The 27,989-nt window shown below is 39.1% G+C and overlaps 1 protein-coding gene across 2 annotated transcripts in view; it reads right to left on the reverse strand.

Annotated features, from left to right (window-relative positions):
- The window catches only part of LOC132280220 (uncharacterized), a 33,525-nt gene that overhangs the window by 614 nt on the left and 4,922 nt on the right, over nt 1–27,989 (reverse strand). Inside the window, exons 2-5 of one of the 2 annotated variants that reach the window (XM_059782395.1) lie at nt 24,212–24,380; nt 1,315–1,454; nt 627–1,213; nt 249–539 (exon numbers count right to left, since the gene is read on the reverse strand). In XM_059782395.1, coding sequence (XP_059638378.1) covers nt 249–539; nt 627–1,213; nt 1,315–1,454; nt 24,212–24,380 — 1,187 coding nt within the window. Of the gene's footprint in view, nt 1–248; nt 540–626; nt 1,214–1,314; nt 1,455–24,211; nt 24,381–27,989 lie in introns of those variants that run through there. The other variant, XM_059782396.1, reaches the window with a different exon arrangement.

Here is a 27,989-nt window from a genome sequence, read left to right on the forward strand (position 1 = left end):
AGGTAAAGAAAATTGTAGAAGTAAAAATAGGCTTATAGGAGCAGAAATAAGTGTGATTGTCATGATGGAGTCTAGAATATATAGAAAACACGAACTTACTAGGATTACTTTAATAATGATGAAATAGAGAAATTTAAATTTCCCCTTATTATTTATTTTTGTTTCTAATGCCGGGTGAGCAACACAAGATCACAGTAATTACTTTCTCATTTCAGGAATTTAAAATACTATAAGAAAAGTAAAAGTACCTGACTTCAAATTCCTCATTGGACGATTCCTCATTGGACGATTCCTCATCGGATGATTCCTCATCAGACGATTCTTCAACTTCAATCCTTTCTTTCGGGACGATCTCATATCGTGGAATTTTCAATCGATCATACCTGACTTCTGTTTCAAAACCTCTATCGCCTATGGGAAAACTCTGTCCCACGGTCAGATGCGAAGCTATATACGCAACTCTATTAGCTACCGTGTTTCCTTGAGAATATTGAAACAATATATCATATTTATCAAATTCTAACAAACCAAAAATTTTGCTGCATCACAATAGTTTTATATCAATATAATTGGAAACTTGAATATAAATTTTAAGAATAAACTCGAACTTTATACAAAAAACTTACTGATAAAGTCCAAGACATTCAATTGGTCTATCCTTCTCACGATTTAGCACCTTGACAATTTTTTTATGGTTAATCTCCAATAATATATACTTTGCTTCCGATCTCCTTTTAAGAATTTCATCTATCCCATGAAGCACTCCAAGTAAGAATACTTCATCTCTAGATGTTGCATCAGGAAATGGCTTATAGAAAATTTCCAAAATCCTTCCCCTACAATCTCTTAATACTTCTCCACAAAAAGCTTCCTTGGTCCCACCAAGATTTTTCTTAAAAAACACAGAAACATTTAACTTGTATTGTCCATCGAATGGTGCTTTCCAAGAACAGAGTCCTGAGTATTTTAATAGTGTCATTGGAGAACTCTCCAAAACATAAATTTGCTGATTAAACAGGTAATTATAAATCCTTTTTTCGTACTTTCTAGGAATCCAGAGAATTAACGACATGAAGTCATTTATTGAGATATATCTCGTCTTGGAAACCCCAGCCACATGCCAATCAGTGTTGCCCTTTTTGAACAACCCATAATTTTCTAATATAATGTTGTGCTTCTCTTCGAAAAAAAGTTGTTGGGGTCCACAAAAAACCTGTTGTTTAATGATCAAACAATATATTTGTTAAAAAAATAATCTGAATTAGATAAAAAAAAAAAAAAAAAAAATTAAAGTTACGTATATATTGAACTTACGACTAAATTGGGGATGCAATTGTGGATGCTTTTAAAATTTCCTTCGTTGATAAAAGATACAGAACTTGCAATAAAATTGTCAATGTTTGGAAAATTTCCTTCCTTGATGTAAATGGCACGCACCATTCGATGAAGGATTCCTAAGGAGGCAAAATATAAAAACAGCATTAAAGGCAAAAATATAGTAACAAATAACAACGAAAAGATAAACATTTTAATCACATGAAGCCAGAATCTTTCTTGATTGTTTTTAAGAATCAGGTACAAAAATAGAAATGACAATCCTGGAAGTAAATTCACGAATTAGACGTGTACGTACGATGCTTTGGGAAATGCTCCCGCTTGAAATTGAAGTTTGAAAGATACGGTTTTCACTATTAACCCAAATGAAACGATTTTATATGTTTAGCCCTTTAATTCATTTATTTATTTATCTATTTTATGTTTCCTGATAACCCAATTATTTTTATTTACATTTCAATTTTAATTCTATATTTTTCTCAAGCACTACATTACTATTAGCAACCGGTGGTCTGAACAAAAAAAAAAAGTTGAGACTACATTACTTCAACTGATGTTGAACAATGTAGACTTGTTAAATTTCCCCCCTCATCTTCAAAGGGTTCACATCAAATACACCATGCCAGAAATAATTAAGAAAATAAATAGGAGTGAGGTAAATAAAAAAATTGCTAAGCATATTATTTCGAATGATATTCAATTCAATGTGGTTCAGACTCGATCTTTTATTGATTTCGTGAAGAGTGTATCTGTATTTGAGTCCTAGAATTTACGTTGTATGACTCAATCATACAAATTACCAACTTACTCAACTTTATGCACGAAGCTAATACCAGATTCTACGATGGAAGTTGAGGCATACGGTGTAAATTTGCATAAAATGGGATTTATTTTATTAATTGTAACATTTTCTTTTATTGTCTTTACAAGTATATGATATAGAAGAAAATATATAAGATGTGTATAGCTTAATTTTTTGTCCCGAATTTTCAGCTCATACGTGTTATACATGTATGTATCCGTATTCGTATTTTTCTTTTCCGTTTATTTGGCCGAATTTTGCAATGTATCAAAACAAAATCGAATTATACTCATACGTTCCCGAATCCTTCTTCTCCTCTTTTTCCTTAGCGTAATTTACTAACTATGATAATAATAAAATTCCCTAGAAGAGGGAAGTTATAGCTAAACACAATGCAAAAATTCAGAATGAATTAGATATTCGAAACATTTCATGCTGTGAACAATATGCTCTCATTACGGGCTTTTGTCTTCATTTTTTAGAACTAGCAATGACAAGCATGGAATTGATGTTCTGGAACGATAGAAATAAAAGACTGCAATTTGACCTTTGCAACTGGGCATTAGTACTCCAAGTCCAAGGCATGGATTAGAAGTAATGAAACAAAATTCTGTTGATAGACGATGTAATGTTACTTATAAAGACTGAGCATCAGCATTTCAAGATATCTTCAGCAATAGAGAGTTGCATTATATTCTTTGTGCGATAGAGAGGTCAAGGATAAGCGTCGACCTGTCTTTAGCGTGATCTTATGTTTGTGACAAGTCGGTATGAAGAGGAGAAGCTTTTTGGAGGTAGTAAGACTACCGCGCATTCTCACTTTCGGGCTATTGTCGTCAAGCGGAGGGCACATATTCAAAGTGGATGTGGGAGTGCCGAGAGAAGGAAAGAGACTTAATAACTGTGCCTTTTTGGTTTTTTCTACAAAGAAATCGCAAGCCTCGAGAAGACAGAAGAGTGGGCTATGAAGTCTTGAATGGTGATGACTGGGGTGTGTGACTTCATTGCCGGGGACCCAATACTTCTATTCAAGCTACATTCTCGCAATGAGGCAAATAAGGTTTTAAAAAAGGGAAAACCATAATGGGGAGATGCTTTTTAAAATACAGAGTGGGATTCTCTGGCATTATGAGGAAGAGCAAGGAATGGCGAATTCTATTGTATGGTGTGCAGCTCCATCTATGGTGCCATCCACAATTCGTTGCAACTGGGGATCTATGTGGTGATTTTAAGGGCGTAAAAGCAAATGAAATGGTAAACATGAAAAGAATAAAGTTTTAGGCCTGGACAGAGAGGAGATACCCGCTTTTGTGATGGCGGGGGACGGGAAGGTGTTTTATCAGGTGGCTGTGTTGGAAGAACCATGTCAGAATTGACTCTGACAGTAGCATCGCTCAGAGATCAACATGAGAAGTTGTTAACTCAAGAGAAGGATTGGTGGTGAGAGAAGGACGAAGCCAAGTGTGCATCGGAAGTATGCCGGAAAGTGAAATATGAGAAGTAGAGGTAAAAGGGACAAGAGAGGTTGGGGACAAGGGTCTTTGCAAGCGCCTGAAGCACGTAAAAAGAAGAGGCGAACAAAAGGAGAGGGTCTTCTTAACAACCAAAAAGGGGTGGGAGGCAGCTCGGTTGCAACATGGCATATAGGGGATGGCAATGGGAGAGAAGTCACACGACATGTGCCGCAAACCTATGGGCCTGCTATTAATGATCCAATCATAAATGCAAGCATTCGGTCTAGGTTTTAAAATTTTGAAAACATAGACCACCACCTCAAACAAGAATGAACCTGCTATTACTGATCCAACCCGAAATAAAAATACTAGGTAGGAGTGACAATAACTGATACGACATGAAATAAGCGTGTTTACATTTGACTAATCGTGCTTGGATTGCAATAGTGTCATCCTATACCATAGTTGTTAAGGGCACACCTAGGCTCTAAAAAAGCCCCAGGCTTGTCGAGGCTCATCTAGAGAACCTTGACCTAGTAAAGGCCAAGCCCCTTTAGTCAGGCTCACTGGCATGCACTTTTTAGTATGTCCCAAGCCAAAAAAAAAAGTGTCTTTTAATTTTTAGGTAAATTCCCCTTACCTCTCTTGATTCCCCCTGCCGTTGGGACACCTGACAGAGATGAACAGAATATTTTAAGGTAAGTGAAATTTGTTCTCTATTTTTCAATATTTTATTCATATCATTGTTCTTTTATCAAATGACTACTAAATTAGAATGTCACTATAGGCAATTTCACCCCACTAGGGGAGATTTCAAGGCGATCGTGATTTTGTTTTTCAGTTTCAGTTTGCGATGAAATCTTCTTTAGAAATTGCAAGGATTCCAAGAATTTCACTGAGAAGGGATGTGAAGTCAGCAGTTCCACATCGAGGGCCGTCTTTGTACATCGACGAGGAGCCCGTCGGAGGGAGGAAATCAATTCTCTCACCTTGCTTGGTCGGTCGTTTTGACAAGGAAGTTGGGGGATGTGATCGGGTGGAGGAAGGAGCGGCGTGAGCATGGAATACGTCCTGTGGAGTGGGGGTTACTCCCTTATCCGATTCGTTGCTCCTATTCAGGTTTCCTTCTCAGGCAGAAGCTCAACGTGTGTTGAAGGAAGGCCGGCGTCAATGGGGATCTGCAACCTTGCGGATCGATGTGTGGTCTTTTAGGGTTGGTTGTTGCGGCGTCCTTAGAGACAAAGGTCTCAAACAGATCCGGATGTTTGGACTGCCCCTTCACCTATGGTGTCATGCTTTATTTGTTGAAGTAAGGGAGTTGTGCGGCGGATTTATGGGAGTTGTTGCTGATGAAACAAGGGACGCCGAAAGCGTTTGGATTACAGTGAGAATAGGATCGACCTGTCCACAATTCGTGTTTATTAATGATGACACCTTCTGTTACAAGGTGGCGATCTGGGAAGAAGTCGCGCCGGAGTTGGTTCCCTCGACAAAGAGTCTTGAAGGCAGTGATGGGTCTCATCTTATAACTGAGGAAGGATGGAATTCGCTTCTTAACAAAGGGAAGGAAGGGGTGCAACAGATCCAACAATGGCTGAAAGATAGAGAACTTCAAAGGGCGGTGAAATTTGTGCGAGGAATCAAGTAGCCGAGACGCGCCGGTTACGCGCGTTGCAGCTGACAAGAATAAAATTACACGTGGCGCTCGTAGAGGCTCACTTCCAGATTCATCCCTATCCTTATCTACAAGGGTTGGTGAAGAGCTTGGGCTGGGCCGCACAAATTGGCCTAAGGTTGATTTGGGTCGGAGGGGTTCAGGGCAAGCTAAAGTGTTAAGTTTTGGGTCTAGGAGGAATGGGCTCAAGTTCAAGCCTAACTTTGGGCCTAAGACAGCCCACACTAAAAGACGGGTATTTAGAGGACCCAACTCCCTTTCTGCTTCCTTTCTTAACGAACCAGATCCATCTAAAAGACAAGCCCAGGTTCAAGCTCAAATCCAAAACCAAACTCTCTCCTCTTCTTCATTTCAGCGTCGGACTGAGAAAGAAAAGTGGAGACGGCCAGTTGCTTCAGCTAGTTGCCAAGGCACTCGATGGACTCGTACTGAAAAACATAAATGGGTAGCATGCTCTCCTTCTCCTTCTCCTTCTCCTTCGCCAGGTTTGACCTCTGTTTCTCATTCTAAGAGCTCATTTTCTACCCCTTCTTGTGAGGTGATGGGAAATGGTGGCGATGGTGTGGAGGATCGTTTGGATCATAAGAGGGGTTTTTCTGAGGCCATTGTTCCACGGGCTGAAGAGTCATTGTCTTCAATGATCACGTCCGGAAGTGTTGGTTGTTCCAACAAGGTCACAGTATGTGTAGGACGGGACCTTCATTTCAAGCTGACAGATGATTAGCCATGACTTTACTTAACGAACTTAAGCTCTTTGTTGCTCTAAAAGGCTTAAATGGTCTACCCTCTGTGACTGGGACGAATTACACCCATGATTTGATGACAAATTTTACGGATGACCATGGAACATAGCTGAATCTGCAATTAAACTTGTATCAGAACAGTGTTGAAAGCAAAGGGGAGGAGTTTGAAGATCAGTTTTCTTCTCAACAGATCTGTCCTCTTGCCTGGGATATTGATCAATCTGACGTGGACATTATGGAACCCTTAGCAACTGTGCACCCTGATTGTCTAGAGACGACAAACGATTTGGGTATGGACTGGGTGTTTGATAATATTGGCAAGGTCAGTGAAGCTTTGGGTGTCTCCTCAAAAGGTGATGATGACCGAACACAATCCATTCTTCAAGCTATTGTGGCAGGAAATAACAATACAGGGACCTTTAAAAGCACAAAAGTTGATAAAAATAGGAAACATGCACATCGGAAAGGAGATCAGGAGGTTAAGAACCTTATTTCCAATGTTAATTACGAAGGGAAGGATGGAGTGAATAAAGAAAGGGGAAGGACCAGGAGTGGGAAGCAGGGAGGAAGGGCATTGATTATTTTTGGTTCTCAATGAAGATACGAATTATTACATGGAACGTCCGTGGATTAAATGATCCGGACAAAAAAAGGGTGGTTGAAGTTGCTGTGAGGAAGTGGAATGCCCATGTTATATGTTTGCAAGAAACCAAGTTGGCTTCTATTACTACTGATGTGGTTAGAAGCCTTTGGGGAATTAGGTTCGTGGATTGGGAAGCGTTGAACGCCTCCAGCACATCGGGCGGCATTCTTATTATGTGGGATCGCAAATGGATGTCCGGAACGAATTTCTGGAAAGGGCTATTTCTTCGTCATGAGTATTTCAGACGGAAGATGATAATTTCAGTTAGGTCTTTTCTGGAGTTTATAGACCCGTTATTGATTGTGAAAGACCTGTTTTTTTGGCAAGAACTCAGTTACATTAAGGAATTGTCGTCCTTGCCTTGGTGCTTAGGCGGGGACTTCAATTCTGTTCGATCTCCATTTAAGAGATCCACAGGGGGGAGGTGGTCTCCGGAGATGACCCAGTTCTCTGACTTTATTGATGGTCACCTCCTTATTGATTTGCCATTGGAAGGGGCAACTTTCACTTGGTCTAGCGGCAGAGACCCAGTTACTCTATCGAGGCTAGATAGATTCCTAATTTTTGGAGATTGGGAGGAGAAGTTCCCGGATGTCACTCAGGTTGTGGAGGTATGACATCTAGACGCACACCATTTCGCTTCGAAAATATGTGGTTGAGAGCTGAGGACTTCTAAGGGAAGGTCCAGTCCTGGTGGGTAAAAGCAACGTTTACAGGCTCCACCAGTTATGTGCTTGCTAAGAAGTTTCAGATTCTTAAATATGAGCTTAAGAAGTGGAACAAAGAGGTGTTTGGGAATCTTGAATGGAAGAAAAATAGAGTCCTGGCTGATATTGCTGAACTTGATCGTCTTGATGAGCTAGGGCAAGGCTCGGAGTCTCTGCGCTCTAAAAGAGCATCTTGTCTGGCGACTTTTGCTGAGATTGCTGTTATGGAGGAGATTTCGTGGCGTCATAAATCTCGAGCTCTGTGGCTCAAAGAAGGCGACCGCAATACTAAATTCTTTCACAGGCTTGCTAACGCTCATAGAAGATACAATAACATTGGGCACATTCGTGTGAATGGTTCAGAATTGTGGAAAAAAGATGAGGTGCGTGGGTGAATTGTTTCTTTTTATCAGCAGCTCTATACCAAGACTTTGGGATGGAGACCTAAACTTGACGGTTTGCATTTCGATGCTATTTCTATGCTGGATAGTGATAGGCTTGAGGTTCCGTTCTCTGAAGAGGAAGTTCTTAAGGCGTTATCCAATTGTAATGGTGATAAAGCCCTGGGCGCGCGCCTAGGCACTAGGCACTTACAAGCGCATGAATTGCGCCTCATAATAGCCTAGGCGCAGTGACTTTCATTAGGCGCACGCCTAGGATGCGCTTCATGCTTTTATTCAGGAGCGCCTAGGCGCGCCTAATTACTTATCCATGTGTTATTCAGCTTTTTCCATGTGCTGTTCACTTTTCCATGTGTTGTTCAGCTTTTTCCATGTGCTGTAAATTTGTCTTCTTATGCAATAAAAGAATAAAATAAAGAAAAGCAACATAGAAATGTGAGACAGTGGAACAAGTAAAGGAAGACCAAAAGCAGAAAAAGAAAGAAAAAGGGGTGTAGTTTGTTGTAGTCAACTTTGTCTTCTTGTGCAATAAAAGAATTCTGTTCAGCACACATGTGCTGGAATAAAAAGAATCTTTTGTAAATTTGTCTTCTTGTGCAATAAAAGAATAAAATAAAGAAAAGAAATGCAATGATCAAATAAAAATGGATACAACATAGAAACGTGAGAGAGTGGAACAAATAAAGAAAGACCAAAAAGAGAAAGAAAGAAAGGGGAGTAGTTTGTTGCAATGAACTTTGTCTTCTTGTGCAATAAAAGAATAAAATAAATTTACCATTCCTGCTTTTTTTTTTTTCCTTTTTCTTTTTCTGTTCTGTTTTTTTCTTCTTCCTTTAAGATTGTTTGGTTTTATGACTCAAAACTGAAACTAAATACCTTCTATTCGCAGTTTTTCTTAATGGAGCTTTATTGTTTCAATTGGGCTATTTTGCTGGTTACTTTATTGGTTTAATTGTGATATAGTTAGTGTTTTTATTACTGCATGTTTATTGTTTAATTGTGTTCTTTTTGCTAAGAATTATTGTTTTAAATTTTTACTAGTGCGCCTCATATCACTCGGGCGTGCGCCTCGCTGTGCACCTCGCGCCTAGGCTCCAAGGGAACTCTAGCGCCTCAGTGGTCCTAACGCCTTTAATAACTATGGTAATGGGCACGTTTCAGGATTTTTATTCTCATGGCACATTTGAAAAATAATTGAATGCATCTTTTATTGCTCTTATTCCTAAGAAGGGCGACGCCTCTGACATTAAGGTCTTCCGGCCAATCAGTCTAGTGGGATGTATGTATAAGCTTAGTGCCGAGGTCCTTGTTCTTAGAATGCGAAATGTTTTGGATGGAATTATTTCAGAGTCACAAAATGCTTTTGTTGGTGCAGATTTTAGATTTCGTTATTATCGCAGGAGAATGTGTTGACTCTAGGTTGAAGAGTGAAATTCCTGGTGTCTAATGCAAACTTGATATCGAGAAAGTCTATGATCACGTGACTTGGAAATTTCTTCTTTACTTGCTTCGAAGAATGGGGTTCGGGGATCGATGGATAAAATGGATTGAATCTTGCATCTCGTCCATTATGTTCTCTGTGCTTGTGAACGGCTCTCCTGCTGGTTTTTTCTCGAGTTCGCGTGGTTTGAGACAAGGAGATCCTTTGTCGTCTTTTCTATTCCTTATTGTTATGGAGGGATTGAGCAGATTAATGAAAAAAGCAGAGGATCTGGGTTACATAGGGGGATTCACAGTTGGTAGAGATGTTGCTAATCAGATTGAGATATCCCATTTGTTGTCTGCAGATGATACCTTGGTTTTTTGTGATGCTGATGTTTCCCAACTCAGGTATTTGAGGTGCATTCTTACATGCTTCCAAGCGGTGTCTGGTCTTAAGATTAATGTTGGAACGAGTGTGCTTGTCCCAGTGGGGGATGTTTTTGATATTTCCACCTTAGCTGCAGTTCTTGGGTGTGGAGTGGGTGCTTTTCCACTCCCTTATCTGGGATTACCTTTGGGAGTCTCCTCTAGAAGAGTGGGGACTTAGGATCCGATAATTAACACGTATGAAAAAAGATTGACAGGATGGAAAAAACAATATCTTTCGAAAGGGAGGAAGGTCACTCTTATTAAGAGCACCCTCTTGTCCCTTCCCACATATTTTTTATACTTGTTTCAAATCCCGTGCTCTGCTGCTGAACGGATTGAAAAAATTCAGAGAGATTTTCTTTGGGGTGGAAAAGGAGAGGAGTTTAAGTATCATCTTGTTAATTGGGAGCAAGTTTACAAACCTTTGAAGTTTGGCGGTTTAGGCATTCGGAAGTTGGTCTCTTTTAATAGAGCCTTATTGGGGAAGTGGGTATGGAGGTTAGGTAAAGAGCGTCATCGACAATGGAGAAGAGTTATCTCGTGTCGTTTTGGGGAGGAGAGTGGAGTTTGGTCCTCTCGTCCTGTATCTATCAATGGAGGCGTTGGCGTTTGGAAGTTCATTCGAAAAGGTTGGGATGTGTTTTCCACCCATATTCAGTTCAAGGTTCGTAATGGTACGAATGTTAGATTTGGGGAAGACTTATAGTGTGGTGATTAGTTGTTGTCACTTTCCTTTCCTCGTCTCTTTTGTATAACCAATAATAAGCATGCTTACGTAATTGACTGTTATCATCTTGATAACAGTGGAGTTACGTGGGATGTGCGTTTTAGGCATTCTTTTCAGGATTGGGAGATAGCAGAAGTATGCGTCTTTTTGAACCTATTGTATAGACAAAAGGATGTTGGCAGAGGTTGTGATGACATTTTGTGGACCCCCTCTCTTCATGGTAGATACGGAGTTCGATCCATGTTCTTGTGTTTGTCTAATTTTATTGGACATAATTTCCCATGGAAGTGTATTTGGCGCTCTAAAGCTCCTCTTAGAGTCGCCTTCTTTGTTTGGACTGCAACCTGGGGAAAAATTCTAACATTGGATAATCTACACAAGAGAGGTAATACCATTGTTAACTGGTGTTGTCTCTGTAAAACTGATGGTGAGTCCGTGGACCATTTTCTTATGCATTGTCCTGTTGTGTCTAATTGTTGGAATCTCATATTCAGTATTTTTGGCATTCAGTGGGTAATGCCTAAGCATTCTTTTCAATTAATGAATGCTTGGAGAAGATGCCCTGTTACTTGTCATGCTCGTGATTTTTGGAGGGTCGCCCCACACTGTGTTTGGTGGTGCATTTGGAGAGAGAGAAATAACAGAAATTTTAAAGGAATGGAATCGTCTTTAGCAAACCTAAAGTCTCATATTCTTCGCTTTCTTTTCTGTTATGTAAGATGCAGCGCTTGCTCCTCGATTGATGATTTTTTTGTTCTCTTGGACTCTATTGGTCCGTAGGTTTGACTTCTGCTTTTTCGTTTTTGCGAATTAGGGACGCGTTCCCCTTTTGAACGTTTTTCTAATATATTTTTTACTTATCAAAAAAAGAAAAAAAGAATGTTTGATATCATATCATGACGATATTTTTCAACATTATGAAATATTTGACAAAATCCATAACTTTATAGTTGCATTTAGTGCTTCATTATGAATACTTATGATAATATATGTTTAAAGTAGTGCATAATGAAAATTATAATTATTTCAGATTCATAATCACATTTAATTTGGTTAATACATATGCATATGAAATTATTTATCAGCATTAATTAACCTAATCCTCTCTTAGTTGATATATCCCATTTGTAAAGAATTTTTTTATTTTTTGGGCACATAGCTCAAATTGTTCTTATTACACATTGATTCATCGTCAATTGGTGTTGTGATGTGCAAAAGAGATGAGGAAACAGTGGATCATCTGCTCCTGCATTGCCCTGTGGCTTAGGATTGTTGGGGTTTACTTTTAAGGTTCTTTAGGTCATGCCAAGGTCCCCTAATGCTTTGGTGGAGGCTTGGAGAGGGTGCATAGTGGGGGCCAAGATCAGGATTATTGGAGGGTTGCGCCCTTATGCGTCTGGTGGTGCTTATGGCTAAAAAGGAATAGAAGATTTTTTTAAGGAAAGAAGACTCCTATAGGGACTCTTAAGTTCTCTATTATTAGCACTCTTTTTTGTTCTCTATTAAATGAGCTCGGGATTATTGGAGGGTTGCACCCTTATATGCATCTGGTGGTGCTTATGGCTAGAAAGGAATAGGAGATCTTTTGAAGGAAAGGAGACTCCTATAGGGACTCTTTAAGTTCTCTATTATTAGGACTCTTTTCTGTTAGGTTCTAGGGAGAAATTGTAATTCTATAGAGGAAATTGTTGATATTTTGGGCTCTTTGAGTATTTAGAGGCCCCATTTGGTCTTGTGTTTGTTTTGTGGGATGCATCCCCTTTTGGGCGCTTTAATACAATCTTACTTATCAAAAAAATATATATTTATTGAATTCATATGCAAATAGAAAAGATATATGTATGTTGATTTAACTAATTTATTGAAGGGTTAATTTCACAAACCACCCCTCAGGTTTGGCCAAATATCACTCTCAAACATCTTTCGAAAATAACTATCACTTGGGTCTATTTCTATTTTTCAGTTTAAATCTCCGTTAATAATGTAAAAAAGACAACTATACCCCCTTATTTTTTAATCCTATTTATTCCAAAATATACATTATACCTTCAACTATATAAATAGAAATAGACCTAGTTTAAAATATATATATTATAATCGCAAATATATATTGTAGGTGGCGACATCTCTGTGCCATCAACGGAGAACGACTGTAAATTGCAGCGTTGATTTTTTTAACAAACTAACAAATTGGCGGTGGTTAGCGGTGATGGGTGGTGGTGGATATTCACGGTCCCGTGGACGGTGGTGGTTTGGTGGGAGGGACGCCGAACCAAAGATTGCAGGTGGAGTCGATGGTCTTGACGCCTTAGATGGGCTTGGAAATTTTGAATTGGGTAGAGCTTTGGCGTGGAGGATCTATACCACCAACCATCACCGTTCACAGCGGGTGGAGCTCTTTTGCAACGTATTTGTCAAGGCACCTTCCAGGCCGGCTGGCATGAACTCTCCGCCGCAGCCGTACACGGTGTCGCCACCAAGTCCGACGACGTGGATTTTCAGCCACTCTGGGACCTAGTTTCCTGGGTGCCGCTTCATACGGCAGCGCGTTAGCTCCATCTTGGGTCGAGACGAGTTACCTAACTCGGTAGCAACTCAATCTCCTCGTCTTGCTCCTCTTCCTCTTGATCCTCAAACTCCATTAACATTTCTTTCACTAATACAATAACTAATTATATATAATCAATATATATATAGCTAACTATATGACATATATATTGTCAATTTTTGTGTAATTTGATTTGGGGGTGTTACAATAACAGTTAAAAATAATTAAATACAAATTCAATTCAATACAATTAAAAATAAGTTACAGATTTAATAAGAGTTCCAAAATAATATATACATTATAATAGGAAACTAATGATGTGAGGACTGTATATAGTATGAACCCATTATTGAAAAAAAAAAAGGAAGAAGAAGAAAGAGGGTGTTATGTGTCTGTCCATATCTAAAACTAATTATGTATATGTATATATATATTTATATATATATAGTATAAACCTATTATGGGTTTAAACAAAATGGGTATCTATAGATATGTGTGTGTGTGTGTGTGTTGAAACAAAATGGGTATGTATATATATGTATGTATATATAGTTTTAGGGATATTTTTGTCTTTTTATCATTTTTTAGGCTAAAGAGTTGTTTTGATAAAGTCAAAGGATATTTAAGTCATTTTACATTGTGTCATAACTGTGCAATTAACGATTGGAGTGTGAGTGAAAAACGGAGCAAAAGTTTCTAATGTAAGTGATAGTTATTTTCGAAAGATGTTTCAAGGTGATATTTGACCAAACCTGAAGGAGTGTCAGTAAAATTAACCCTTTATTAAATTGATAAGTTAAAAATATTTCTTTTCTTTTTTTTCCCCTTAATTGGAACTCACACACACTTGTCTGTTCTGAGACTTGAACCCCTGACCTCCCTTTGAGAAGTAAGAAGCCGATACCGCTAGGCCACTGGTTATTTCTTATTTTAATATTGACAAGTATGTGTTGAATAGTTTAATTAAATTTTATAAACTTATAATGTGTGCCAAAATTCTTAGGGTGTGTAGGGAATCCAACTTTTTATGGTAGTGGGTTTTTAATACTTTCTTATTGCATTGATAATACTGAATTTCCAAATTTATCATTGTTAAAAGAAAAAATAGTACTCCGTAATTAGTGCACTCCTTTAATTAAATCAATGTCAGAAGGATAGTTTGGGAATGTTATAAAAAATAGTACAACCATTTTTGGAATGGGAAATGTATTTTGGGACAATCCAAAATAGAAAAATGGACAAGAATTTTCGGATGGAAGAAGTAACTAATATATATGATGATCAAATACGCACCTTCCTTTGATCAGCCATGCACATATGTTGCACCTTGTGTTTAGGATCCAAAAGACCTTTGGCACCATAGTGCACATTGAACCTTCAACAACTATGACCCGAATTGACATGGTAACTAAATGTGTCATGTTCATGTTTGACTTGCAAATCCATTTATAACTAACCTGTGTAATTAAACGTGTCGGATAAATATGTTGTGTTCGTGTTAGAAATGACCCATTTAGCTCAATGTGTCGTGTTCGTATTACAAATGACCTGTTTAACACAGTGTCTCGTGTTCGTGTTAGAAGCCCTAATAGTATGAAATACTAATTAAAAATAACAGTATACATAATCTAGACTACAAAGACGACCAAGAAAAGCGATTAGTTTCTTTAGCAGATTTGTCCATACTATTTATTCTAGTTGTGTTTTTCTTTTTTAATAAATAAAATGTATTAGAAAGCGTTCAAACGGAGAACACATCCCAAGAGATAAACAAGGAACCAAACAAAAACCCTACGGAGCCAAAGAACCCAAAAAGTCCACAATCTCATCTAAAGATATACAATTTATTGTAGCATGGCGCTTTCTCGTGCTTTGTGCTTTCTGGGTTTTGTGCTGTTACCACGTTCTAGAGGAATGAAGTCCTACTCGACAAGGACATTTAATGTAAGAATTTATAGCACACAAGATTTTATTTCGAGGGAGTGGGAGAAGATGTTTCCGACGCTGTTTAGGTGGCATTAGCTAGACCAGTCTCAGGTCACATCCCTTTGTTGCGGGACTGTGGTGGATTGTGGCAGAAAAAAAATAAATAAATAAACACATTCAGATTTGAAAACATGTGGCCTCAGGCGAAGGCTTCAAGGAGATAGTGAAGCATTGGTAAGAAAGGTATGAAGTAGAAGGTAGATAGAGCTTTTTCCTTGTTAGCAAGGTTCACCTTTTAAAAGAGGATTTTCTTTTTTCTCAAAAGTTCAAGCAAACACACACCCACTATATATATTATGCCTCCACCGAGACTTGAACACTCAGCTTTCCCCATTCCGGTTTGGGAAGGAGAGCTTATAGCACCTAGGCTAGTGACCATTCGTAAATATAAGATTTTTTAAATGTGCATGTTAAGAAAAGGAATAAGGAGGTGTTTGGGAACCCTAATTGGAGGAAGGACAGAATATTGAAAGCGATTGTTGTGTTTGATCGTACAGAGGGAGCGGGGGTTTAGACAAGTTAGTGAGGTGCAGGGGAGAGGAATGCAACCTTAGTGCTCAGGAAGATTGCTATATTATAAGAGATTTCGTGGCGGCAAAAGTCCAAGGATTTTTTTGTAAGGACCCGCCCAAAACCAGTGTACATATTGGCTATTTTGCACTCTCTCCCACATCGCCGGAGGGGAGAAGTTCCTGGCATTTATATGTGTGAATTACCCCCTAACCATGTAGATGCGTTTTGAGCAAAATCATGAGTACCAAGAGGAGAATGTGCAAAGCGGGCAATATCTACATGGGTTTTAATTAGGTCATGACAAATGGTATCAGAGCCCATCCCCAGCCGAAAATGGGAGAGCGTGTATAAGCGCACGGGTTGGCCAACAATGATGCTAGGTCCTAAGAGGGAGTGATTGTAACTTCCCACATTGTCGTGGGAGGAGAAGTTGTCGATGCTTGTATGTGTGGACGCCCTTAACCATGTAAGCACATTTTGAGCATCGGAGGACAGTGTGAAAAGTAGCAATATCTACACAGGTTTTGGGTGGATTGTGACATTTGTGGCTCAAGGAAGGGGATTGAAACACGAAATATTTCATAGGTTTTTTTTTCCCGAATGGTTAAACAACTGAAATGTATGATGAAATAATTACATATTGGGCCTTTGGCCAATACAAGCCCAACTAAGTGGAGCAAAAGAAGCCCAATGAAGGGAAACAAGGGACAAGCCCAATCCGAGGGAGTACCCATATTGGAGAAATCCCAATGAATGTTTTTGTGTGGATCAAGGAGGATGATGTTAGTACGGAGATTATGTCAATTGAACAGTACTTGCATATGGAGAGCATCAAGCAACAACCACTGCTGGATGATTTGGAGTTTGATGTGATTTCAGCAGAGGATAGAGAGGAGATACAAAGACCATTCACGGAAAAGGCGGTGGTTTGTACCTTGAAGAGTTGTGACAAAGATGAGGCACTGGAAGGTGGTAAGGAAAGAGTTAATGGGGGTGGTCCACTCTTTCCAGGTGGGATAACCGGTATGAGAAATGCATAAACGCCAATTTTCTAACACTTATCCCAAAGAAGGGGGCCGAATGACATCAAGGACATTAGACCAATTAGTTCAATTGGTAGTGTTTACAAACTAATAGCTAAAGTCCTACCCATGAGGTTAAATAAAGCGGTGAATGATGTAATTGGGAGACCCGGAATGATTTTGCTAGAGGGAGGCAAATATTGGATTCTGCTCTAATAGCCAGCATGTGGCTCCATGCTGAGGAGCAACGTGCCCGTGTGATGTGTAAGCGTGATGTAGAGAAGTTTAAAGATGTAGGACTTTCCTGCTTTGTATGCTAAAGAGGATGGGTTTCAAAGAGAGGTGGAGGAGGTGGATTTAATTTTGCATCTCTATAGTGAGGTTTTCAATTTTGGTGAATGGGGCCCCATTTGGGTTCTTTGGTAGCTCTAGAGGGTTGAGGTAAGGGGTTCCCCTTGTCCCCTTTGTTGTTTATTAATGTGAGGGAGGCATTCAGTAAGCTGACAAGGAGAGCAGTGGATCTGGGCAATATTAGAGGTTTTAGAGTGGGCAGGGATACGTCTTTGCAGTTGGAGATAATCCCATGTTTTGTTTGTTGATGAAATAGTTGTTTTCTGTGAGGCAGATGAGGCTCAATTCAGGTATCTTCAAGTGCTTTGGTGTGCTTTGTGGTTGTGTCTGGCCTAAAGGTCAATATAGGGAAAAGTGTGTCGGTGCGAAGGTGGGGGAAATGAGACTTTCTGGCTGATATTCTAGGGTGTGCAGTGGGACATTCTGGTTAACGTATTTGGGTTTACCATTGGTAGATCCACTGACAAGGGTGGCTTCGTGGGATCCACTCGTTAGATTGGTTCAAGAGGAAACTTACAAGGTGGAAAAAGTAATATGTATCAAAGGGGGGCGACTTATACTCTTGAAGAATACCCTAGTTTCTCTCCCTCTTTTAAACTCCAGCATCGTTGTTCATAAGATGGAGAGATTCCAAAGGAACTTCTTGTGGGGCAGTAAGGAGGTCAAGTTCAAGTATCAACTTTTTAATTGGGAGGAGGCCCATTCAAGTACATGGTCTCGGGATTCAAAGGTTGGACTTGTTCAACAAAACCTTGTTGGGGAAGTTGCTTTGGAGATGCGTGATCAAGTGTTATGGAGGAGGGTCATTAGTTATAATTCAGGAAAGGGAGGGGTGGTTGGTGCTCCTTGGAGGTGCGTGCGCTGGCAGGGGTGGGTGAGGAAGTTATCAGGAAGGGTTGGATGAATTCTCAACACGTTAGGTTTCGAGTGAATAATGGGAGGAGTATATGGTTTTGGGTAGATGACTGGTGTGGAGAGAGATTACTTTTTTTTTTTGATAAGTAAAACAGAAAGACCAATAAATAAGGTACTCGTGGGTGCCCGGGCCAGCTTGCGCGCACCTCAACTAATCCCATGAGGCCCTGAAGTTAACGATCGGACAAGCAACAAGCCTCCAATGGCCTTGCGGAGTCTCGAACTAGTGACCATTGGGGAACCCAAGGCCTGACTAGCTGAGCTACCCTGCAGGGTTAACGAGTGTGGAAAGAGATTATTACTCGTGGTTTTTCAGAGACTGTTTCGAATTGCAGCACACAGACTTCCTACCATAACCGAATGTTATCACCTTAAAACAGGAGGCTGATTTGATATATACAATTCATAAGACCATCTCAAGATTGGAAGGTGGAGGACTTTGTTGAGCTATTGGGGCTGTTGTATAATTTGTAGATCGGTGAGGAGGAGAAGGATGAATTTGAGGTCCTCCCTTTTATAAGTGATTAGTGAATGTGGAAGGGCTGCATTTTTCCTTGTAAGGCTATTTGGGCACACAAAAACCCCTTTAGAGGTAGCTGTCTTAGGCAAGGTTGTTAGAATCGGGATTCTACGTACAATCGTTTTGGGCTCCGCAGAATTGGAATCGTAGAATCGGATCGTGAATAGTAAGATTCTACCAAACTAATAAAAATACAACTCAAACAAACTTTCTAAACAAAAACTATCCTTAAACGATTGTCTAAGGGGTATGTTCATATAAAAATATTCAAACAGATTCTTTTAATTTTTAAATTTTAAATTTTCTATTTCCCTTCTCTTTTTTTTTGGGGAGGTAAGAAAAAATTTATATAAATGCAAATATTACATTGGGCTTCAAAAACCTGAAGTTTGCAAAGCCCATCAGCCCCAACTGTACAATAGAACAAAGAAAGCAAAAGAAAAGAACAAGGCACAAGACCAATCTGGTTGGATAAAACCATAGCAACAGATGAGAGAGAGCAAATTTCCCTGTTCCCCTGTTGCAATTTCTCAAATATCAGCGGCAGCCGGCAGCTCCTCTCGTGTTTCTCAGGTAAGCCCTCTTAATCTCTTGTTCTCTCTCTCTCCTCCTCCTCCTCCGCTTCTTCTTCTTCTTCACCGAAACCCCAGTGACTTTTTTTTTTTCCTCAAGCATCTTATCTCTTCGTCGGAGCTGCTTTGTCAACCGCGAAAGAGAAGGAATTGTGGCACTATGCTAATCGATCTAGGGCTTCTTCTAATTCTGACAACTCTTAAACCCAAAACAAGACCACAAACATGGAGTAATTTAGAATCACTGGGATCATATAGAATCGTACGATCCCACGATTCTACCCACACTCCCAGCGATTCTACACAAGCAACGATTTTTAGGCAATTCGGATCGATTTGGGCGTGTTGGATCGTAAAATCGTGCGATTATACGAGTTAGAAACGCGATTTTAACAACCATGGTCTTAGGGCGGACAACCTTAGAGAGGATTCTGGCCATTAATAAACCTCAGGAGAAGGCAGAGTCAGCATAGCTGATCGTCAACTCGTGTTGTATGTGTAAGATGGATGAGAAGTCGGTGAACAATCTACTCTTGCATTGCCCAGTGACTAGGGACGGATAGGGCTTTATTCTTGCCTGCTTTGGTGTTTCTTTGGACATGCCTCATTCTACAAACAGCATGCTTACAGCTTGAAGAGAAAGTACAATGGAAGCAAGTTCGAGATGCTTGGAAAATTGCTCCTCTTTGCTCGTGGTCAGGTATTTGGTAGAGAGAGTAATAGGAGATCTCTTGATGGGAAGGAGACTCCTACTTGGGCACTCAAATTCTCTATTCTTTCTACATTCTTATTTTTGTTAGTTGTTATGGTAAACGGTTGAAATTGTAAATTTGTAGAAGATACGATAATTTTAGGGATAGTTTGAGGATATAGCATATTGTTTTGGCTGTGAGCTTTCTATTTGGGTTATGCTCCCTGTTCAGGCGCTATTTTATGATATGTTACTTATAAATAATACTCCCTCCGTCCCAATATAAATGTCACTTTTGGGGAGTAGTAATTTTAAGGAGACATGTGGGACATGCATTGTCCCCCTGGAAAATTACTAACTTGCCCTTTTTTTTAATATTCAAGTTTGAAATTTTAAATTCCAAGGACATATATGGAAATTTGTGAAATATGTTGTTTGAAAAAGGAAAGTAGACAATTCCTTTGAGACAACCCAAAAAGGAATGGTGGACAATTACTTTGGGACAACCCAAAAAGGAAAGATGGACACTTTTTTTTTGGGACGGAAAGAGTAAATAAATAAAGCATTAGCACTTCAATAATGGATAAAAAATGTAACTTCAACTAATATTTACATTGCCTTCTGTTTATCAAAAATATATATATATTTCCACTGCCTTCTATTTATCAATGTAAAAAATATATATATATATATATATATATATATATATATATATATTTACATTGCCTTCTGATTCAAAACTGAATGAATTAATACTTGTAAACTGCAACCTCAATTTCATGCTCCCATATCATAACTATGACTTGAGTTCTGTACTCAGTCCAGGTTTGGTAGTAGACAATTAAGAATCCAAGTAAAAATGATTTTTATGAAGAAAAAAAAATCAGTAATATTATGCAACAACTATTGAACATACCAAATCTCTGAATAAATAGTATATATCTAGGAAACACGGGAACGCCTAAAAGGGCAAAGAATCCGTGTCGGAGAGGAGTCTGAATACTACATTTATTGCTCTCATTCCGAAGAAGAGGGGGGGGGGAGAGGTTTAGAGGTTTAGGATTTTAGACCTATCAGTTTGGTGGGAAGCATTTACAAATTAATTGCCAAGGTCCTTGCTTTCAGATTGAGGAGGGTTTTGGATGGGTTCATTTCCGATTCTCAAAATGCCTTAGTGGGAGGTGTCAGATTTAAGACTCGTCCCTTATTGCTAGTGAGTGTGTGGACTCCAGAATGTGAGTGGGTTCCTGGTGGTTTCTGTAAGTTGGACATTGAGAAAGCATATGATCACGTGAGTTGGAGCTTTTTTCTCTATTTGTTGGAGAGGATGAGAAATGGAGGAGATGGATAGAGTTATGTATTTCGAGTGCTCAATTCTCAGTTCTCGTGAATGGAGCTCCAATGGGTTTCTTTCCCAGTTCGAAGGGCTTGAGGTAGGGGGACCCGCTTTCTCCCTTTTTGTTCCTTATTGTGATGGAGGCTCTGAGTAGATTGTTGAGGAGGAATGTTGACTTGGGATTCCTGAGAGGCTTCGAGGTGGGTAAGGACACAAATAATCAGCTCGAGATTTCTCACTTGATGTTTGCTAATGACACTTTAGCGTTTTGTGTTGCAGATGTGCCCCACTTCAGATATTTGATATTTATCCTGATTTGGTTCCAAGCTGTCTCTGGTCTGAATGTGAATGGAGGGAAGAGTGTTTTGGTGTTGGTTGGGGAAGTTCCTGAGATTGCTACGTTAGTTGATGTTCTTGGGCGCAGCATTGATTCCTTTCCTATTTCCTATTTGGGTTTACCCTTTGGTTCGCCTTGGAGGAGTGTGGGGAGATGGGATCCTATGGTGTGGTGGAAAGATTCGAGAGGAGGTTGGCGGGTTGGAAAAAGCAGTATCTTTCTAAGGGTGGAAGGGTTACTCTGATAAAGAGCACTCTTTCAAGCCTCCCTACATATTTACTCTCACTTTTCCAGATTCCCTCCTCTGAGAGGATTGAGAGGTTGCAGAGGAATTTCCTATGGGGGGGCTTGGGGGAGGAGTTGAAATATCATCTGGTTAGCTAGGAGAAGGTTTGCTGCCAGATCCGGGTTGGAGGTTTGGGAATCAGAAGATTGGTGCCATTCAATAAGGCTCTCCTCGGGAAGTGGTAGTGGAGATTTGGGGTAAAGAGGCATAAGCTATGGAGGAGGGGTGATTGCGAGTCGATTTGGGGAGGGGAGAGGAGGGTGGACCTCCGTTGAGGTGCGTATTCCGGGGGGAGTTGGGGTTTGCAAATCCATTCGGAAGGGGTGGGATGAATTTTCAGAACACATCAGATTTCGACTCAAGGATGGTAGGAGAATTCGTTTTGGGGAGGATGTTTGGTGCACTGATCGTTCTCTTGATCTTACTTTTTCTTGGCTCTTCAGGATTGCCATGGATAGACATGCCATGGTGGTTGACTGCTATTGCCTTGATAGTAGGAGATCGTTTTAGGATGTTCGTTTCACGAGGCACTTCCAAGACTGAGAGATTGAGGATGTCGTTGGTTTTCTGGAGCTATTGTATCATCAAGAGATTGGGGGCGGCGTTTCTGATGATTGGGTGTGGGATCGTGTTACTCAGGGCCACTTTGATGTTCGGTCCTTCTATAGATGTCTCATGAGGGGACAGGGGTTCCTTTTCCATGGAAGGCTATTTGGAGCTCAAAAGCCCCTTTAAAGGTGGCTTTCTTTGCATGGACCTCTGTTCTAGGGAAGATATTGACCCAAGATAATTTGAAGAGAAAACAAGAAGTTGTGGTCAATTTTTGTTGCATGTGTCTTAGAAATGAGGAGACGGTGGACCACCTTCTTTTGCACTGCCATATGGCTAGGGATTGTTGGGACTTGATGCTAGGTTTGTTTGGGGTTCAGTGGGTTATGCCCAACACTACCAGAGGGTTAAGTGAGGCTTAGAGAGGTTTTACAGTGGGGCCCAAGCCTGGGATGTTTGGAGGGTTTCGCCTTTGTGCGTTTGGTGGTGTCTATGGATTGAAAGAAATAGGAGATCTTTTGAGGGAAAAGTGACTACTATCTCTGCACTCAAGTTCTTTATTATTACTACTCTTTTTTGTTAGGTCGTAGGGAGAAATTATAAATCCTTAAAGAAGATTGTTGATTTTTTGGACTCTTTGAGAGTGTAGAGGCCCTATTTGGCCTTGTGTGGTTCTCTTGGGATGCCCTCCCCTTTTGAGTGCTTTTTATACCATTTTTACTTATTAAAAAAATAATAATAATACTTAAAAGTTGTTTTATAAAAAAGTGTTATATTAAACAATCAAATATATATGCTTATATTTTAGTTCAAAGGTTGAAACTCTTGCTCAATCATCTTTGACTCTCTCTTGTTCTCCCACCAACCAAGCTTCGCTCTCAGTGGATGCTCTCTCTCTCTCTCTCTTATTTTCTCTCTTCTTCTTTCTCCTCCTCTATTCTTTCTTTCTTCTTTTTTTTTTTTTTTTGATAATTAAGCAAATTCAATAAAAGGCATTCAAAAGGGGAATGTGTCCCATAAACAACAAAAGGATCCTATGGACCCAAGGAAGAAATAAAGTCAGTTATCTCCTCCGGAGAGGAACAATGCCTACCCAAACCCCAAACGCATAAAGATGAATAAAAGTTGACTTAAGAACAACAATCGAGGATTCCTCTCCTTCAAAGGATCTATTTTTCTACTCCCTCCACAGACACCACCATAAAGCATAACGGCGCCATCCTCCAAAACCCACGAGCATGACCTCCCGCAAAGCATCCACTCCAATCCTCCTTCAGTCCTCTCGCAGATCTAGGCATCACCCACGAAACCCGAAACATGCCTAACAAAAGATACCAACAATCAAAATCCACTAGGCAGTGCAAAAGAAGATGATCCACCGATTCTCCACCTATTCTTTCTTTCTTCTTATTCAACACAAACCCTAGATACTTCACTCTTTCCTTTCACAACAAAATTCTTTTTGCATCTCTTTTTCCTTTTTCCTCTTCTTTCCATGAACTTTTTCTCTTCTATGAATTCTCACTAAGCCCTAATTCTGTTTTTAACAAAACCCCTATCCTCTTTATTTCTTTGTTTTTCTCTTTCTTCTTTCTATCATTCATTCTTTTCCCAGCAAAACACAATTTTTTTTTTTTCATTATTAGACTGACAAAAAAATTATACCACTCTTAATTTCTTGAAGTACATATTGTATTTATTATTTGTAGTGTCCGTGTCCTAATTTTTTATAATTTGCCGTAACCGTGTCTTTTCGAATCCGTGTCCCGTAACCGTTTCCGTGCCTCTTAGGTATTTATGTTTTATGTATTCATCTGAAACCCACTAGGATACCTAGAGATAAGATTTACATATTTCCTCCCTCCATATTTTACTTTTTCTTTTTCTTTTTCTTTTTCTTTATTTTTATCTTTTTTAATATGAGATGCCAATCTATAGGATGCTCCCACCCAAATTCAAAATTGGATTTTTCTCAAATGATAAATAATAAAAAATAAAAATTGTGCAACATATTATGAGGATAATGCAAATGAACAGAGTAGTACAGGTTAAAACAATGAAAACATACAACTGCATCAGGTTCTAAGCTCATAAGTACAGGTTAAAATAATGAAAATATACAGCTGCATCAGGCTCTAAACTCGTAAGGTATAAATAGAGCTTTTAAATCATGTAACTTATACTAAAATTATCATTCGAATGAAAAGAAATGAAAAATGAGGGCACATGCACCATAAACACACTTACCTGGGCCTTCACCGTGGATTGCATTACCAGATACATTAGTAGAAAAGGCATTACCAGCTGCATTAGTAGAAAAGGCATTACTCTCAACATTGGCTGCATCACTAACTGAATCAGTACGACTCGTAAACCATCGCCGGCTGTCACAAGTGTTCCTCATCATCATTTGCGGCTAACAATACAAAAATTCAGTCAGCCAAATTTGATATGACAGATGAAGAAGTAATTTTCATTTTAATTTGAACTCCTACAGAAGATCCAAATTCAAGTTCAAACCAAATTTAAAGGTAAACCAAAAGTCTTCAACAACAATAGGAATATATATATATATATATATATATATATATTGCTATATGAAGAACGAAGCAAAGGGCAATCTTATTCAATCCAAATAATCACATTGATCAAGTCGGGATCATCATCTTTTTTTATAAGTTTGGAATCATGATCATTCAAGGGCGGATTCAAGATTTCTCGTTGGGGTGGGCTAATATTAAACATAAATTTAATAACAAAATTTCTTAAGCAAAATAAAATAAATAAAAATAACATAATATAGATAAATATTTGAATTCAATGATATATTAAAGTTTTATTCATTTGGTTTCACCACATTACATTTTGCATGCTGGGTTGGGGCCTTTATTTTAGTATGGTGGCCGAGTTGACTTGGGCTTCATTGAGTGGGCTAAATTTTGGGGTAGGCTAATACTATTAATTTTTTTCTTTTTTTTGGGCTGGGCTAACATGGTGGGCTACAGACCACCTTTGCCTACCTGGTGTACGCCTTTGTGATCATTATCCTTCTCTTTATCCCATATAAATGGAATCGAGCATATCTATTCTCTTATTTCATTCTTTACTATTGAAATTCTTTTCTCCCATTATATTTAATTTTTGAATGGTGTCTAATTATCTCACATCGAGCATAAGCTCAAACAGTTTATAAAATTTATATATTGTTAATTTCATTCAAGCTGCCTCAACAATACAAAGGTGAGCCTTATTTATAGCCTAATCTGAACTTGCTCACTAAGGAAAGGAATGCAACTTGCATTCACTTTCATAATGACTTGGACCCCACTTTCTCACATGTCACCTTACTCACAAAGTAAAACAATGCAAGTTGCACTTACTGTAATGATGCCCTCACGTGTCACTTCCTTGCTCACTAAGTAAAGAATACAACTTGCAACCTCCTTCCTCACAAAGTAAATGCAACTAGCACTCACTTTCATAATGACACTCTCACGTGTCAGCTTGCTCACTAAGTAAAAGAATACAGCTTGCACATTTTTATTTACCCATATAGAGATTATTATATATATTATATATCAAATCATGGATGCCCTGCATCAGACTCCTCCACCTTAGAAAAACTCATCCTCAAGTTAAGCTGAAAATAAAGCTGTTCACTAGGCAGGTGACACTAGACTAAATCAGCAGAAGGTAGGAGAAAGGACCATGCCCTCAGGAAGGTCGAATGCATAGGCATGTCCCTCTTTCGTCTTGAAAGCACACTTGTCTCCATAATCATCACGGATTTGATGATAATAAATCAAGTTAATATTCGAAAAGAATTTTGAGGCAACCACCATATCAATCTTATCATCAAAACACGGTATAGGAACCAACTCTTCAACTTGCCTCTGCAACACTTCATTCTCGACTGGGTTCATGCAGTATTGTTGCAGGTTTGGTAAACTCATGCCAAGAACCAAATCTTTGTGATGTTGAATTTCTCGCATGGGTGATAAACCAACTGGTAACTCGTCTGAGATCAACTACTGTTATTCAGCTCATAAAGGTTGCACTGGATCCAAAACGAGGTGACTCTTTGCTCTTAACAATGATTGTCATATCATCGGATTCATTTACTCCCTCTTCAAACTATGCCTCATCTCCAGCAAGAAAACAATGCCCCTCCACTTTAGAAGCTTTGGGCAGTTCTTCTTCAGTTGGATTCTGAATTTAATCATGTTCTACCACTCGCAATCTTCCAATATATCTCTCTATATGTTGGTTTACCGACTTTTAAGAGATTATTGCATTCATTCAAGCAGTAGTACTCATCAATATAGTGGTTAATAGGTGTAAGTACCTTTGCATGCAATTTTGATATTGGTGGTGCGAGATCTCTTCATACTCTTGTGGGAGAAATCTGGCCATCAATAATTTCTTCATCTTGTGCCACATTCGGGCAGGTTGCTTTCTGAGCCATCTCCGGTGTCTTTGACTTTGTTCCCAGCGGGCCACCAGGATGTAGCACCTCCTTGAAGCTTGTATTGTACAAGCTTAACCTACTTGTCTTCTCCATATACTCGAAAAAACGCTCAACATCGTTCAGCCAGTCTGAAAAATCCTCAATATGAAGATATCTACTGAAACTGGGAAGATCAATCTTCATGTAACAATCATGAGTGTTCAGATAGTTTTTGTCTGGCCTAGCTCGGTCACACCAATCCATCCCGAATCTTCCTAACTCCTCATTATCGGAATAATTCGCATAGGCTGGAGGCCTCCGTGGATTTACACCAATGTTCAGTTGACCGCGAGAAAAATCTCTAGCACGAACCCGAACAGGATCACGAAACTGGTTGCCACAAATCCCAAGACTAGCTATTTGTCTAAACTGTTTTTCTTAAGTATGCATGACTGCCTTTGCAATCTTCGTCGGCAAAGCGGTTGCTGCCGAAACAATCATTCAACATCAAACCAGGGTAAATCAAGGCTCTGATACCACCTCACGTAACGGAAGCAGGAAAAGAGATATATATCTCACACCAAGCTCAAGCTCAAACAGATTATAAAACTGATATATTGTTAATTTCATTCAAGCTGCCTCAACAATACAAAGGTGAGCCTTATTTATGGCCTAATCTGAACTTCTTCACTGAGGAAAGGAATGTAACTTTCATTCACTTTCATAATGGCGTGGACCCCACTTTCTCACATCACCTTACTCTCTAAGTAAAACAATGCAAGTTGCACTAACTATAATGATGCCCTCACATGTCACCTCCTTGCTCACTAAGTAAAGAATGCAACTTGCAACCTCCTTACTCACTAAGTAAATGCAACTTGCACTCACTTTCATAATGACACTCTCACATGTCACCTTGCTTACTAAGTAAAAGAATACAACCTGCACCTTTTTATTTACCCATATATAGATTATTATATATTATATATTAAATCATTGATGTCATGCATCTTTATTCTATCCCATATTGGTTGTCCTATTTTTCTTAAAACTAATCTTATATTTCTTAACAAGTGTATCCACGGGTCTAAATTATACATGTCTAGACCACTTAAGTTGGCATTCCTTATAATTTATTAGCAACAAGTGTAACTCTTGATTGTGTCACACGTTAATCATTTACCATATTACTTCTAATTACTCGTATCATCTATTTAAGCATTCTTATTTCTGCCTCACAAATGTGTTTCATACTTCTCATCTAGCTAAGCATTCTTATTTCACCTACACAAATGCATTTCATACTTCTCATCTAGCTAAGCATTCTTATTTCACCTAGACAAATGCATTTCATACATCTCTTTTATAACCTGGCAAGCCTGCTCCCTTAGTTGGCAACTTCATCTTAATATAATTAGACCCCAAATTATTTGATTATACATCTGCTCGCATCACTTGTTGTAATTAGGGGTGCACAAAAAATCAGTGGAACCGGTGAATCGATCCGAACCGAACCAGACCGTATGGTTCAATCTAGCTTTGTTATGATTTGGACTGGTCCAATTCCAAAAACAGAGA

Source organism: Cornus florida, unplaced genomic scaffold (assembly GCF_030987335.1).
Source record: "Cornus florida cultivar Cherokee Brave unplaced genomic scaffold, ASM3098733v1 CherokeeBrave_3.0.0_Hap2_Chr10, whole genome shotgun sequence".
Taxonomy (NCBI): domain Eukaryota; kingdom Viridiplantae; phylum Streptophyta; class Magnoliopsida; order Cornales; family Cornaceae; genus Cornus; species Cornus florida.